Raw genomic sequence first — 16,466 nt, 5'->3', positions numbered from 1 at the left:
GCTTAGGTTGACAGGAACATAGCCTTACTTTCACCAACTCCATCTGGGGATATAAAATATGTCTTTAGCTGAGAAGCTGTTTTGCTCAGATGGTCATAGGAATTGTGAGAATGTCAAACCCGTTGCTTTCTGTGTATTTATGCAGCAACTGGCTTTCTTACAACATTTTCTTGTCTCTAGATTTTGAACCCCCTCCTTGGAATATTGTGATACATGTCAAACACTATTATTATTGCTTCTCCCATTATAGTAACACATTACACATCTTGTCTTGGCTTTTGCATTCTCTTGTCATACTTACAACTACTTTGGCAATCTAAAGAGCAACTTAGAGCTCCGAGTTCAGTGGAGAGGGGAAATTTTCCAATACTTCCAAAGTTTTAGGCTAGCTGATGGTTGCATCTGTGTCACAGTGAGGGAAGAGCCCAAGAAGACTAGGAATTTGATTGTATGAAGCCACCACCAACAGACACTGGAAGAGAGCACTTAAGACCATTCAGTGGGTCTAACCCACTAACTAACCCAGTGATGAACCAGTCCATGTTCGTGGCCTTCAGTGGTCATGTTCTGCTGCAGCTTGTGGGTCTGTCAGATCAGAGCTTAGACTGAATCTCTGTCCAGCTGTTTTTTAAGTGACAGTACTTTTTGGAAAGGTTACCAACTACCATACCATATGATTCTTGGAAATTAGTTCTAGTTTCAACTACACTAATACTGTTTGTCTCTCCTTGTTCTAAATTGCCATGTACTGCAGCTGGGCTTCAGAAGTGCGTGAAAGAGTTCTTAACTATGCTCCAGTTAGTCAGCAGAGGTCATTAGTCTGGAAATCAGATGATTTTTGTAAGTGACTTTGAATTCTTCAGATGAAAGGTATTATATAACAAATTTAAATTATGTTTATTATTATTAAAGTAAAAAAGGAGTTTCTCAAAGTTTCAGTTAGAAATAATAGAATATAGGAGTAAGTATTATTCTGACTGGAGATTTGTGAATAGAATTTAAAACAGGATTTTCAAAAGCATTATCCTGTAGCCAGTTCTATTCCCATTGAAATCCTAATAATCAGTAAAAGTGAGCGAAACTTATTTTGAATGTTTTGATATTCTCAACTGAAAAAGCTTATTACTAATCATTTTTATACCTTGAACACAATTATATCTACTTATTATAACCCCTAGACTTGAAAGTGACATCTAATTATTTTTTTATTTAGTAACCATTCACATAGAATTGAAAAAATCTGAAGTAATCACTAAACTATATCACTCAACAATAGGCATCAGACACCCCCCAAATACATCATGAGTATTTGGTTATGTCTGCTTTAGTGCAGCCAAGGTCTGACTGCAACTCATGTGGGAATGGCCAAACTATGTACTAGGCAGTTTGTGTCATGATAGCATTGATACCAAAAACCTCAATGCAGGCTATAAATTTGTGTTGAAAAGCTGGATGGATACTCAGTACTTAGATCCCATTAAGCTCTGTATAGTTTTATCTACGTTATTATCAGTACCTGAAGTACCTCTTCCAAAGCCAGCACAAATACATTTAGAAAAGCTGCAGTAACACCTTTGTAGTGCAGAAATGCTTTAAACAAGTTTAGCAGATTTCAGTGGGTTTGTCTTCTAGTGCATTCTTCTACCAAAAAAGAAAAAAAAATGAAAGAAAAAAAAAAGAAAAAAAAAGACAGACAACAGGGAAGAAATTGTTTTAAAAAAGATAGCAAAATGTGGCTCCTTTGGACAAATGTAAGAGAGAACACTTAGACTGAGGGTATACCAACAGAGAATCTCCTGTCTGAGAAGATACTGACCTCGGTGCTAATTCCCATTCCAAAAACATTAATGTTTTGACCTGTGCAGGATGCTTGAAAATGTTCCGCTTTGAATTATAATGGTAAAAGACAGAAACTTACTGTGGTATTATTAGAAGGTAGACAAGGCCAAATAAGGCAGCTAGAATTAGCGAGAGAACTACAGCACTGGTGAAGTACTCATCCTGAAGCTGGTGATACTGTTAAAGAAAGGAAGAAATGAAGACAGTGAGCATTTTATACACACCCAGCCACACTTGTCCATTCTCAGGAAGAAAGAACTATAGCCTAAAATAAAACAAGCCCCTACCCACTTTATAAACATACAAATAATAATTGCTTAATGAAAAAATAAAGATGAGGCAAGTCTACACAACATTTTCCTTGACAGCCTTCTGTTTCAGCTGCTCCTGTTGACTAGCTGTTTAGTTTTCAACCTGTAACTAGTCAAATCTGGGTTAGGCTCAGACATAAGTTTATCTTTTGGAGCAAAATGGATTCAGCCATTTCTGAACCAGAAGGAGGTGGCACTCGCTTCTCTCCACCTACTCATCACAAAAAAAGGCCAAAACCTCCTTGGTGCTGCCTGTAAGGAGTCCTGTCACCTCATCTGCTCAGGACAGGACACTAATGGGTGGGCTGGAGGCAGCTGCTTATGAGACACAGGGGCTCAGTTTTGAGCAATTACTGTCCCTGATTCCACTAAGCCACAGTCCTTACAACAGACACTTTTCAGGGAAATGCATGAGTGTTTTCTCAGAAAGATCCAAATTTCAATCTCATTTACAGCAAAAGACTTTCTTATTTTGAAAGAAAACAATGACAATTAAATAGTAAATCAATGTGGAAACTTGAGACCTTAAAAAAATTGACTCCAATGTGGCACACAGCCTTCTGACTTGAAACAGCAGTGACATGTACAAAGTGACTTACAGTGGAAAAATAAACACTACTGCCAAATTAATCCAAAATCATATCACTTTTGCTTTTTCAAACACATAAACCAAAGGCTTTTTTTTTTTTCCAGTTAAAACAATTTGTATTTACAAACAAAACCCATACAACGAAGGAACAAAGAGCTCTACTTTGTTAGCTTATATGCTTGCTTGTAAGTCTGGAATAAGTCTGCTGCTTTCAGCACAGTCACACTGGCATAAGATCACAACCTTGCCCAGAGATTTATGATATTTTAATATTTTCTAGGACTGATGGGTTCAATACTTATCAGCCTACATATGCAGAGGGAAGCATCCTCCTGTCATTAACGCTTCTCCAGAGCAGATGAGTCAGCTGGCAGCCACATTGCCATGAGACAGCATTAAACAGGTGATGGAGGTCAGGCAGTTTGGAGAAGCAAAAGGAACGCCAAAACACAGGATGTGTAACTCTATGGGGGAGGATCTTGATGAGTAGAAAGATACTGATCTTTCTTTTTGTCCCTTCCAAGTGCTTCCACAGAAGGTGGAGAGAATGTCTCCCTCTTAACTGAGAGACAGTCCAGAGGACTATTTAAAGATAGTGAGTAGAATTTAAATATTGTCTAAAACCAAACAAAAAACCAATGCTAGTTGGCTCATGGTTAGTGAAATCAGTAAAAATAATTTAAAAATCCCTTACTTTATTTTCACGCTCAATTTGCTTATACTTCAGGGTAATGAAGTTCAAGTCAGCCATCTCAGACTCAGTTTGCCGGGCCTCTATCAAACGGCTGATGTATCTGTTTACTCGAGTTCCTGGAGTGTTGTATACAACATTGGTAGAAAAAGAGGAACGATTCCTGAGTTTTTCAGAGGCTGTCCTTAATGCTCTCCTCTGTAGCACAGATGAAGAAAGAAGCACAGATTTTATTAACATTGAAATTTTTCATTGCTGTTCATATTATCTCAAGCTCACAGCCAGGATGAGGGATCCATTAAGCAGAGCAACTACAAAAGACAGAGATCTTATCTCTGTGTGATTGCCATCTTTTAAAAACTCCCTAGCTGAAATCCTGATCTCATTAAAATCAATGAGAAAACCCCCACTGCATTCCAGGATTTCAATCCTCATCCACAGAAATTCTCTTCACATACTGCCTTGACACTTCTCTGCAACTGAGGAACTCATCAGTTTGATCCCAACCAGTGTGACTTTACCTAGAAGAATAATTAGAATTTTTTCCTTGATGGAAGACAGGGAGCTCTGGCCATCCCGAACACAAGACGACCAGGCTCTTTATGATACAAGAAAAGTCCTACTATCCAAGACTGTCTAGGTAACAATATACACTTTGAAGAGATAATTTTCCTTAACCTCTTGCACAATGACCGTACATGAACTTCAAAGGGTCTGAAATATCAAGTGTTCCTATCTTTAACTCACCCAAGTGGCTCTCTTGTTAAGACCTCTTGGGTATGCCTTAAGTGCACTTGCAGATCCAGATGGAGCAGTCGAATAAATTATCAGAGCTCACCTGTGCCTAACTGGGGTTAATTCCTCTCTGCCTGAGATATAGCACATCTGACAAGATGATCACTCATAGTCCTTTTCGGTGAAAAAGACTTATCACAGCGCATCTGAAAGGGATTTTAGACAATCTGTCTCACTTTTCACAGCGAGCACTCAGAATTCGGTGAGCAGCACCTCAGCCACACTGGCGGTAACCTTCAGTTGAGGGCACTGTAATCTCACCCATTACGGCTAGATCTGCACTAGTACGACGCCCGTGCCCCAGCACACCGAAAGGATCAGGGCCTTCACAAAATACTCTTGTAGAAGCATTTTTTAAACACAGAGTGAGAAAGATGTAGGCCAATCTTGTAAAAGAAAAAACAGTTACCTAATGGTTAGCACATTGAGCAGGAAGAAAGAGACATCAATTGAATATCCTTTTCACCTCAAAAGGGGTCAAGCCTTACTTCCCAGAAGAGTTTTGACAGCCAAGCTCAGGCAAGTTGTACTATTTTTATACAGTTAAAGGAGTATTTTTTTACCTAACATCTGCAGAGTTCAGGAAGACAATTCAAAACATTATGAAATGACAAGTCTGCTCAGGGATAAGGACAATGTTGGCTCAGGATATAATCAGCAGAGTCTGTCAGCAAGCTGTTACAAAAGCACACAAAATTTCTCTCTTCAGAGCAGTCAGTACTTAATAGCCCACTCTTTAAAGGCTATACTACAAAATATCCTTTTAAACCAGATGGTAAAAAGAGGTGGTGATAGCTATTTAAGCAATTCTGCAGGAATGGCAGTTTCCTGTCTTGTTCCACAAGAAGTAGTTCTCATGAGATCCTCATCAGTGAACGAACAGTGGACTACAGCAGTTCATTAGCTTACAGAACTTATGTTCTATGTGTATTATACCTGAATACTTATGAACAGTGGGAAGGGTTAATTGCTGACTGACACTTTAGTTTTCTGACCATAAAGAAGAACGGACGTTAGCAAAGATAAAATAACTTTCGAAGTTCTGTTTTTCTGGCTTTATATGTAGAGGGCAGGTTATACCAGCATTAAACAATTATGAAGCTACTTGAAGCATTTTTCCTCAAACTATCAGATCCCATTACTTGTTGTCTGTGGTGTAAGAACTAATTGTTTCAACATGAAAAATAATCTTGTGGACATATATGGATTAGAGCTTTGACATCCAATCTTCTGGGTTCTTTCAGCTATAACAGAAATCTTAAATTGCCAGTCAAACAACTATTCTAAATACTTCTGAAGAGAGATGAAGTTGTTCTCTTGCAGAAGACATTTGTCCCAAAAGTTTGTAAGGAAACTGAGTACTTTCGGGAGTATTTTGGGGAATATACAATTTTGCTCTTCATAAAGCTAAAGAACAATTAGTTAGCATATGTATTGCTTAAGGTGCAGCAGAAAGTACATCTTTGGGGATTTTTTATAATCCAAATTTAAACCTATAGTATAATAATAGGGGTGTACAAAACAGCATTAAAAAAAAAAAGAAAATACTTCTTTGCTTCAAAATCTGGAATGAGGGTAGACAATTGGAGTTATTCTGACAGATGGAATAAATTATATTATCTATTCTGCCGCTTTGAAATAGGGTTAAAGTTACTGTGTTTAATCAAAATAGCTGTTGCTCACATATAATTATTTTCACTAGGTCTCTTATTTTTATCTCTATTATTATTTCACACAGTAGACTTACATTATGTCTTATATGCAATCAAGATCCAGTATTTATATTTCTCAGAAATTAAATAAATAAATACATGGTACAGTAATGTGCTGGCTTCAAAGCCTTTATAGCCATAGCTTGTTTTACATGATTTGAGGACTGGTATCTCTGAAGAAACCCTACATTGCCACACAGCGTATTTGTATTAAAATCATACATCATGCTCCATGATAAATGTTACGTATTAGGTACAAAAGCTCAGAATAACTGGTTCAGTTAAAGATAGCATTGTCAAACTTCACTGTAAATGTTCTGACATGAGAAAATTTTCATTGGAACCCTAGCAAACCCGTATCAGGATTTTCTGCATATACTACCATATTTATACATACATATACACAAGACACATGGTAAAGCATTGCACATGCCTCAAAGAATGTGTTAGTTACTTTTTTTAAATACTCAAAGAACAGTACTAATTCACAACTGGAAGGCTTTGTATGTGGCCAATTTCAAAATCAAATCTGGAGTTTCTGCAAGTCTTCACTGAAACTGTGTTTTAAAGGAACTAACAGACTTTTCTCCCCTTTTCCCACAGAAGAAACACAAGCACATGTAAAATCCAAAATATAAAAGTTAGAATGCTTTCTGAAAGTTAAGATTTAGCATGAATCTTCAATAAATGTTCATTATTTAAAAAAAAAAAAGGTGGAGTAATCAGTCAAGATGAACGACTGATTCCAACGCACACATGCCCTGCTTTGGAGCACTGGTAGAGTGACCTATGTAATATTGCCACCTGCTGGCAGAGAAAATGGAATGAGCAACTCTTCAAAAGTTTTTTCTTCATGAACTTCTGGGTAGATCCACACGCAGAAAAGGAAGTAAACCAGTATGTAAAGCAATTTTGAGTTATGGCATTACAAGCCATTCAAGAAAGTGGTATTCGTATTTGTATTAGAGACTTTTGTATTTAGGATTTGTAGCAGGGATTAAGAGGTTTTTTGGCTAATCAGTTGCCTTTCATTTTTTAGAAAACCATCTAGAGATACAAAATTATTCTGTTATTTTGCATTTGCTGCCATCAGCTTCAGCCTGTGATGGATTCATGATGCAAAAGAACTGCTCTTGGTAATTGCAGAAAAAGCCTCAGAAACTCTAATTCCCTTGAAGGAAGCCCTTAATAGAAGCCACGTAGGCCACCTGTGCTTGTTCAAGAGGAGCTCCAAATTTGAGGCCTGTTATAATTAAGTTTTGTCTTTACTGTCAGAAGGCTGTGGGCATTAGATAGCTCTAGCTCCAGCAGGAACACCAGGAACTCCTCTATCACTTGGTCAGGTCACCCCATATGTTCTCAGAGCAAGTCTGCTTGTGCAGCCCTGGAACCGATGCCCAAAGAGCCCTCATGGATTACCTTATCATCATCCTCACACGTCATGACATTGGAGAAAGGGATCTCTGCTTTGAACATCTTACGACAGTGCATGAGCTGAACAAGCAGGTAGCAGACTGTCTTGAACTTCATTCTTTTGGCAGGCTTAATGTCTGAGAGAATCAGTCCAGGAAATATCTGTTGGTCAGAAAAATAGTATTTATTCCCATGCAGACATAAGATACCTGCAGACATTTACCCTGTCTAGTGGTCAGAACAAAGCAATATTCTAATCAAGAAGCAATGCATTTTGATAAAGATCGTGTATTTGCAGATGAAGATTACTTCATTTTTTTTAACCTGAGATATAAAGAATCTATTGAACAGACAGTATTTAAACACACACTTAACATTTCAGGAACTGTTTTCTACATAGAAATGTAGAGTATAAAAAAAAATTTATTAACGACAAACTCATAAAAGAGGCAATATTTGTATTTCTTTAACTTTAAAATAAATTCTGGAAAAATACAGGAAAAAATAAAGAGGAAATTAGCATTTTTATTAATTGATGTTAAAAAAAATATAATTTCAGTCTTTTTCTTATTTCCTCATTTTGTTACTTCAGCCACTGGTAAGCCCATTAAAATCAGAAAAGGATAGCTTTTGCTTTAAAGCAAAATACACTTGTATACATGCCCTAAAAGGAGGCTGTGAGGCACTGAAGTTACATTTTACATCTTATTTCTTCAAAGCAACAACTGTTGTACCACAGAGAAATATCCTCAAAGGGTTGGGTATAATCTTTTCCTTTTACCATTGAGCTCCCCATTCAGCAAGGACAAATATTTTCTTGGTTAACTCTTAAGCATGTATTTAACTCTTGCTGACTTTAATAAACCCCTAGCACGTGTTCAGATGCTTTCACAGATCAGAATAAGAGTGATCCTTTATTATACCCTCAGTATTTATACCAGTCTTATTCATGCTTCTGGCATGTGGAATGTGTAAAGCAGTGTTCACGGGCAATGTGGAAGGACCCCATGCCACCACAGTATGGGAATTTAAGCTTGTGAAATTAGTCTTTTCTGGAACAGCAAAACAAAGAAGCACAAAGGATTTGGTCCCTAGTGTTCCTAGGTACAAAAGACAGAGCAAATCACACTCCAAAAACTTTATTCAAATGCTCTAAACCCCACAAATGGCACTGTGGATCTGCTGTCTAGTCTTCACAATACTATGATTTACTACAGCAGTTTACATCATTACTTCAATGATCAAGGAATGAAGAGGGAAGTAAACTGGAAGTATTTGTTTAATGCATGTTTTCATGGATACCTAAATTTAGAGAGACAAGGCAAATGACACTGTTTATATTCCAAATGGCATCTCAGGTATTGGTTTGCTGTGCTGTTTAACACATACAGCTATGCACTTGCACCTTCTGGAGAATCAAGGGTATATCCTATTGATCTACCAGTACTCTGTTTAGTCAGTTACACTGTGGCTATGAAACACAAAAATGACTTGTGTATAAAAAGTTGCACATTTTTTATTAGCAGATGGCTATGTTATAAGCACGTGACGTTTCAAATGTGGAAAGCTGCCTAGGTCTGCACATGTGCAGTTTATCGTGCCCTGAAAGGCTGGCTCAAGCCAGCTAGCATCACCAGCACTGTACTGCACGGTCAACAGCTGGAATCTAAAATGACACTAGTGTATCTAGTGTGTAACCACTTGTATAAGTGATAGTTTAACAAAAGTCTCCATGAAGAGATTCATAATATGATCCCTTTCTTTTGAGGGCTTTCTGGCAGAAGACTTACCGCTGTATTGCAATAACCACATAGAAGATACTGTACAAGGATATTCACATACTAATCATCCCTGAGGTATTCCTAAGGACACCAAGTAGATAGTTGTTAGGCCTACGTATGGCAGATACGATCAGCTTTTGAGCTACCATTCCCAACAGCTAAAACATGCTTATTGGACAGGTACTCCACTTAAAAATTTTCCTAATGTAGCCATAATTCCTCTAGAAGTACTATGTATTTTACTCAGTCTCCCTATCAACCTTTTGATACAACAAAAATGAGCAACTTTCTTGAAACTCCCTCCAGTTTTGAATTTTGCTTCATTTTTTTTAAGACACAGAGATAAAAAGGGAATACACAGAAGTGTACAGGTGGACCGTATCTCAAGAGATCATTAGCTATTCCTTTGCTCAAACCTTTCACTGTGGACATTCCATTAACTAGGTCAACAACTTCAGTTTTAGGTCAACAACTTCAGTTTTAGGTCTCCATTAGGTTGGCTGGAAAAGATGCTCTTAAATAAGTACAGAGATCTCCAGAAGCTGCCTGACAGCCTTCATTATGGAAATGTCACAGTAAAGGTGCAAGAGTGGCAAAGAATAAGTAGAACATCTTACTAGCAAAAGATTCAAGAAGGCGTGACCGAGAAAGGTAAGCACATGGGCATGACTATATCCTCCTACAAGGATTTGAAGTCCTGTGAAAAGAGAAGAATTTAGACTTTCCTCGCTGCAAACTTCTTACAACAGATGCATTTCTGAGAACAACCTGCAACTTGAAAACTTGGAAGTTTGGCTCAGGCAGTGTGGTCCTGTCACCGACACGGCTTTTCCTCAAACACATATTTTCATGCAGTTTCCTGACTATATCTTCAAAGAAGTAGGTAGAACATTTTTAGCTCATACCATCGACTGCTCTTTTTGTTTATAAATCTTATCGGCAGATAGTATATCAATTGTATACACCGTTTGTATGTTGGAAATACAAGGGTGTTTTCCAGCTGTCTGGATGTCAAATAGAAGTCACTGAAAAAAATGGAGTAGTGTGCTTACTTGTGGGCTCCCCAGTACAAGAAAAACAGTGACAAACTGGAGCGAGTTCAGCAAAGATTCACCAAAACAATTAGGGTTCCAAAGCATACGATATATGAGAAGAACCCGAGGGAATTCAGTTAATTTAGCTGGAGGAAGAGAAGGCTAAGGAGGGATCTAACTGCTGCCTTCAGCCACCTAAGTAGCAGTCAGAGAGAAGACAGAGCTAGATGCATCCCAAAAATGCTCAGAAAAAGCACAAGAGGCAATGGACATAGGCTGGACCAAGGGAAATTCCCATCTGATACAAAGAACAGAAGTTTTAACCGTGAGGAGGATCATGCGCTGGAGCAGGCTGCCCAGAGGGGCTGCCACATCTCCAGCTAGGGAAACGCTCAGCACTCACTCAGACGAATTGCCCTGAGCAACCTGCAGTTTCAAACGTGGATCGAACTGCAAAGCTGGCCTTGCTTTCAGCAGGGAGGTCAACCATGCGACCTCCAAGGGCCCCTTCCAAATTCAGCTACTGCGCGATGCTATGAAAACGTGTGGAACACATACAGCTACAGTTCTTCATGGCTGGCCAAGAACCTAACCACTCAAAGGACACTGCAATACACGCATCGGGCACACTGGCAGTTCTCAGGTCATGTATAATTTTATATATAGCTTTTTCTTATTTTTTTTTATTCTGGTGGTTGCAGGACATACAGATTCTGCACTGGGACTGAGGATTTTCCATTCTACTATTATATATACACAGTATCAAAAATACAAACAAAGGAATTCTCTCCCACATTCATCTCACAAATCATGTCCCTTTTTTATTATTACTTTTACAGCAGAACAACACTTTCGACACAGTGTTCTTCTGAGTGGAATATTCAGGTAATCTCACTGTCTGCTGTAAGCCTCTGATAAAGGCAAGAAATGCTGTACAGTCTGTTAAAACAGACTTTTAAAAAAAAGCAAACAAAAACCCCAACCCCAATGTCTTTCAATCTGCCTTTTCTCTGAACTCACCCCAGGCCAGCATTACAGGAAAGCTGGACTGCAGCATTCTCATTCCAGCTCATTTTGTCAATGTATTTTACTTTCACACTTCTTTCTGACCCTCGGGATCATCTCTTATTCGTTCACTGTTCTTTTGCTTCATAATTTTAGGGTGGTGGTTTGCTGCAACACAGCTGGCAAAGAAGGTTAAGAGCTGGGATTTTCTAACAGAGCACTCTGAAAGCAGCCAGACTATCTACAGCTTTGTGAGTGTCTTTAAGTATGCAGAAAACAAACTAGCGCTGATTAGAATTCTGGGAAAACACCCCAGTGTTTGAATCTCATGTAATACTCCGGTAAGGGATTCACTGGTGCTTATCTGGGACTCTCAGAAACAGCAGCAGACTGTTGTTCCCCTGACTGTATTCAATCTTAGCGCTTAAAATGGCATGGGAAAGAAGATACTAATGACATTCAAAACACATTTACAGAAACCATAAATGCTGTAGCACTATGTCTGTCTGTGCTTTCTGTCTTCAGGTGGGCAGGACCATGCCTCTTGGTAGTAGTGTTTGCTCTATTACTATCTGCAAGCCATCTTGTCCTGAGATAGGTGAGCAAATTTTTTTTTTTTTCCTTACAGTTAATAGCATCAGACATTTGCTTTTTCATCCTTTTCCATGGCCCTTACAATATATTTTGCTTATCACACCTCAGCTGTCTGTCAGGAAAGTATATTGGTAATTTTTACCAGTAAATAATAGATTCTATTAAGACAAACCCTTAACATTCAGAATGTTGTGGCCGCTTTCTTGACACAGATGTAGAAAGTTTTTAGCATCTGTGAAGACTAAAACAATCTCTAGGAGATCAATAACAGAGAAAATCTTACACCAGTGCCCTACATTTCTCCCATCTACAGATTCCACATTTCTGGAAGAAGAAAAAGAAGGGAGGAGGACAATGTTAGAGCACATAACTAATTCCACCATCACCGACAGGCCGAGCTGCTGGCTGTCACATTGACGATGATGCACTAGCAGCTTCACAGCAACTGCAGAAACAATCCTGAAGATGTAGAGCAACACACTCTGCAACACAAGCATCATTCCTCTGTCTGTGTTTGCTGGGTGGTAACACAAGCAGTTTACTTCCAGTGTCAGGGTGTGTATATTGCAACAACTTGAGCAATGCAAAGTCTCAGGCACAGATCAGTCCCTGCCCAGATACAAGCTAGAGCTTCCCTCAAAAGGCTGTGTGTTTATCTGTTCAATCAGATCTGCTAAGGTACGTTGAAGGTGTTAAAACCTGAAATGCCCAAGTTACGCATCCAGATCTCTAGTTAAGTTCCTCCGTAGGAGCTTTCAGCCACTGAAAGCAAAGACCACCCCGGACTCTCCTAGTCATGGCAGCAGTGGTAGCTGCAGATAGTCGTCCATTTGAAAGCAGAAATCATCACTGTGTGCCCAGCTATGGACTCAGATGCCTAACTTGGGGCATTTCAAATTAGAACAATTTTGTCAAATACATTTTTGCTTGCTGTGCGCTAGCAAAGGAGAGTTTGAGTAGCTGGAAAAGTTTTCACCTGCCCTGCGTTAACTGTAAAGCTCTTTTCTTCTCTTACTACTTAGAGTTTAGGAGTCGGAGCTCTAGCACTCCATAAGGGCTGGTAAGCATATGGTCGCTTAAGTAAAAATATCCTCAAAATGAATTAGTCCAGAAAGCTGACAACTTACAAGGACCATGAAAACTTTCTTGAGACAAAGTGGTATGGATATTTTCAGAAGAGCCAGATGCAAAAAAATCCTACGGATCTACTAGCCATATGGATGGATTTATTGGGCCATAAGTGCTCTGTGGAAAACACAAATTTTACACATTTGGAAAAAAAGGAGAATCTGAGAACCGTGTGGCACGTTCACGTAGACCTAACCAGAAATCAAATTAACTTTGCAGAGAAGGAAATTTCCTACAAATATAGATGGAACTTCAATTTGAATGGAAATAATAAATTAAAAATAATTAAGTACAATAATTTTAGACCTACCTATTGTTTCACTCAGTTTACTTTTTTCCTTCTGTAGCCTTTTTTTCTTTTGTTATTGTTCCCATGATGATGCCAAGATGACATCTTTTAATCAGGTCAGACAAAATCCAACAAACTGCTATCAAAAATCAAATTGCTTCACTTTAAAAAGTTAGATGAAAGTATTATTAAGACATAATAGAAAGCATCTCAAGAGTGTATATGAGCAGTTATACTTGTGAAACATGCTAGCTGCTAACAATGATTCACAGGTGAAAGTGATTCACCAACAAAGTAATAAGGCAAGCACATGTACTATGTATTTTATCTACACAAAGCGAAAAAGCCATCATGAATCTATGTTGTTTTCTCTGGGCTATATTGCATAAAGTTCATTCCACCCTGGGGAAAAAAAATCAAATCAGCCACAGGAGAGAAGCAGACAACACCCGTTGGTTGGTGGTGGAAAGATATGGAGCCTAGTAATTTATTTTAACATAGAAGGCAGATCATCTGCTTCATGCAACAAAGCTATGCTGATTAACGGTAAAGGAGGATGTTGTACTCCAAGTCAAAAAATACTGCCTTTTCAAGCAGCGGAGTGATAGAAAATTTGTTTATTTCCCTGTTACTCCTTGGTGACAGGACTGCAACGCAGAAATTTAAAATCACATCTGTTCATGCTAGATGAAACAACAACAGATGAAAGTGATGTGACAGCCTTTGCCACTTTTCTTGCAGCTGTTGTCATGCAAGTTAGAACGAATCTCAGGTTGCCGAATTTCTGCCTATTCATCATGAGTCAAAGAAATGAACTGATCAACCTTTTGAGCTGTTAAATCCATCTGCAGTTCACATTATGCCACAGGTGTGTAGTGTAGATAATTGCTCTAGATATTTCCGACATTTGCAAGAGTTTTCACATTTTAAATAGTATTTTCCACAGGATGCTCCTGAGCTGTTTGCTTATTGAGAGGATTCCTGAACCTTCAGGCTTTCAGCTGAGTTTTCCTGAAATCATAAGACTGACAAAAGTGCTCTCCTCTTCCTCAACTATTGCTTTAACTTTTCTTTTCAAATAGACTGCTGGTAGTTTGGTTTGGCTATAATTATTTTTTGGACAAAAATAAAATTGAAATTTTAGCTGCCTGTGCTGGAACGTTTAGGGCATGATTCAACACAGCAAACCAGACAGGAGACAGAGCATCATACCTCTAACCAGCATCCACTTCCTTCCGGCTGGATAACTAAACGAGGATTCAGAAAAAAAAGTTTAGAACCTTTCACCGGGGATTTTCAGGATGGTCACAGCATTACTCAGAGACTTCAGACAATAGAGCAGGGCTGTCCAAGCTACAGAAAGGATTTTCTGAGACTGCCTGACATGGCTTTGTATGTACATGGTGCGGCAGGAAAGAGAAATGTCAGCCTTTCCAGAGAAACATCTAGTTTCCAAAGGGCAAACAGATGCGGTACTCACTTTCAGGGACTTTTCATCAATGTCCATCACTGTGTGCTATTCAAATAGTAGATGTAGATACCATGTGATTTACATTGCCACAAATAAAAGACAACTCCTATCTTTGAATACAGTTAGTCGGTGAATAACTCACTAGCACATTAGTAGAGATTTTGCAGATGGTGATTAGCAACCTATTGGAAGCTAATTATTGATTATATTTGAGGTACGCCGTAAAATCCAGGATACACTTATGAATATATAGGAATCATTTATAAGTGTATCTATAGCGTTTCCCTATGATTTTTACAATTTTTATCACCCCCTTTCCTGGACATAGCTCTGTTGCTTCCTGTTAATGGTCTAGAGCATTATTTGTCTTTGCCTTAGCTCTGGAGCTGGCAAAGTTACTCAGTGAAGCAGGTTCCCTTAAGCTGGCAATGAGTAACAGTGATGGCAGGCCCACTTCTGTAAATGCAAAAACTAACACATTCTGAGAAATCTTTTCCCTCACAAAAACTTGATCACTTCTGACCACCGCTTGGCTATCTGTAGAAGAATGTTAGGAATTTCGCTTAATTGTCTGCGCTGGGCTGTTTTCTCAACTGGTGAAATTAATGAGCCTTTTCAAAACTAGAGAGGTGCCTTCAGAGCGTGAATTGCTGCAACAAACACAGAGAAGTAAGCCCAAGGACAAAACCAGGCGGTTATCACGGAGGCTGTGGCTGAACCTTAGGAGGTGCTGCCCTGCAGGAGAATCGTACTTTCTAGAGCTACCATAGAAGTGAAGTAGACAGTCCAGCTGAGCTCACTACTTCTGCTGTGCTTCTAGGAGCCAGCTATGCCAGCTGTAAAACTGAGGCAAAGATAATTTGACTAACGTCAGTGCTGACAATGAAAGAACAAAGAATTCTGATGAAAGCCAGATCTGCTCTATTAAAAAAAATTAAATTAAATTTTAAGCATACACTCTGAAAGTCAGAACAGGATTAGTCAGGTAGATTATCAAGGAAACATTAATGGAAAAAGTTACTTAGCTGGGTCTAAGCAGAGTTACAAAGTTCTTGTAAGGGGCTCTGAGATTAACAGATCTGACCTAGATTTCCACCCCCCCGCCCCTGAAATAAAATCCAGAACAGTAATATTTACAATATGCCAGAAAGCTAGGACATCTTGAAACTAAGAGAATGTCCATGTGTCTAAAGCATAGAGTACGGATCTTGTGAATATTTAATATATTAGAAAGAGATCTGTTTTTCTAACTGGATCAGACCTGTTTTATAAGTCCAAGACATTCATGTATGTGGTCAGACTTGTGGCTAGTTACATTACCAAACTTTTCAAATCTTGTCTCAGTGCAATTACTTTGGTCACATCACTGTAAGTTTTGGTATCAATATAAAATATCATGAAGACATAATTAAACTTTACTTAAAAGAAGTGTGCTGGCATTTTCAGAACTAGAAGCTTATAATATTTTGTGTTATATTTAAAAAGCATATTTGCATAAGTTTTTAACTATGATGGCCAGCAAAAAAATTTAATTTAATTCAAAAAAGTTCTGTATGCCTTTGGAAATCAGATGAATTATTTAAGTCTGTTTAGAAGCTGAATGTTATCCAATCAAACACGCATAATTATTGCTTAATAATAATAATAATAATAATAGACGAATATAATCTCTACCAAAATAAAAACTGTAACAAAACAAAAAGAAAAGTATTCCCTCAGTGGTCACTTAGAAGTGCTTTACTTATTTGCTTATACACCAACCTAGCAATCAGATCACAAAATTGTGGCTGTTAGCTGATTCAATAAAAGATTAA

General features: G+C 38.3%; 1 protein-coding gene across 2 annotated transcripts in view; it reads right to left on the bottom strand.

Moving 5' to 3' along the window:
• The window catches only part of ADCY1 (adenylate cyclase 1), a 165,247-nt gene that overhangs the window by 36,804 nt on the left and 111,977 nt on the right, over positions 1 to 16,466 (bottom strand). For both annotated transcript variants that reach the window (XR_008236248.1, XM_052794181.1), the window contains exons 8-10: positions 7,357 to 7,512; positions 3,434 to 3,628; positions 1,919 to 2,016 (exon numbers count right to left, since the gene is read on the bottom strand). Coding sequence is in view for 1 of the 2 variants with exons in the window: in XM_052794181.1 (XP_052650141.1) it covers positions 1,919 to 2,016; positions 3,434 to 3,628; positions 7,357 to 7,512 (449 nt within the window). In the remaining variant the exon portion in view is untranslated. The remainder of the gene's footprint in view (positions 1 to 1,918; positions 2,017 to 3,433; positions 3,629 to 7,356; positions 7,513 to 16,466) is intronic.

This window comes from Harpia harpyja, chromosome 1 (assembly GCF_026419915.1).
Source record: "Harpia harpyja isolate bHarHar1 chromosome 1, bHarHar1 primary haplotype, whole genome shotgun sequence".
Classification (NCBI taxonomy): Eukaryota; Metazoa; Chordata; class Aves; order Accipitriformes; family Accipitridae; genus Harpia; species Harpia harpyja.
Note: the sequence above shows the minus strand (reverse complement) of the source record. Positions and strands in the feature narration are given on the sequence as shown.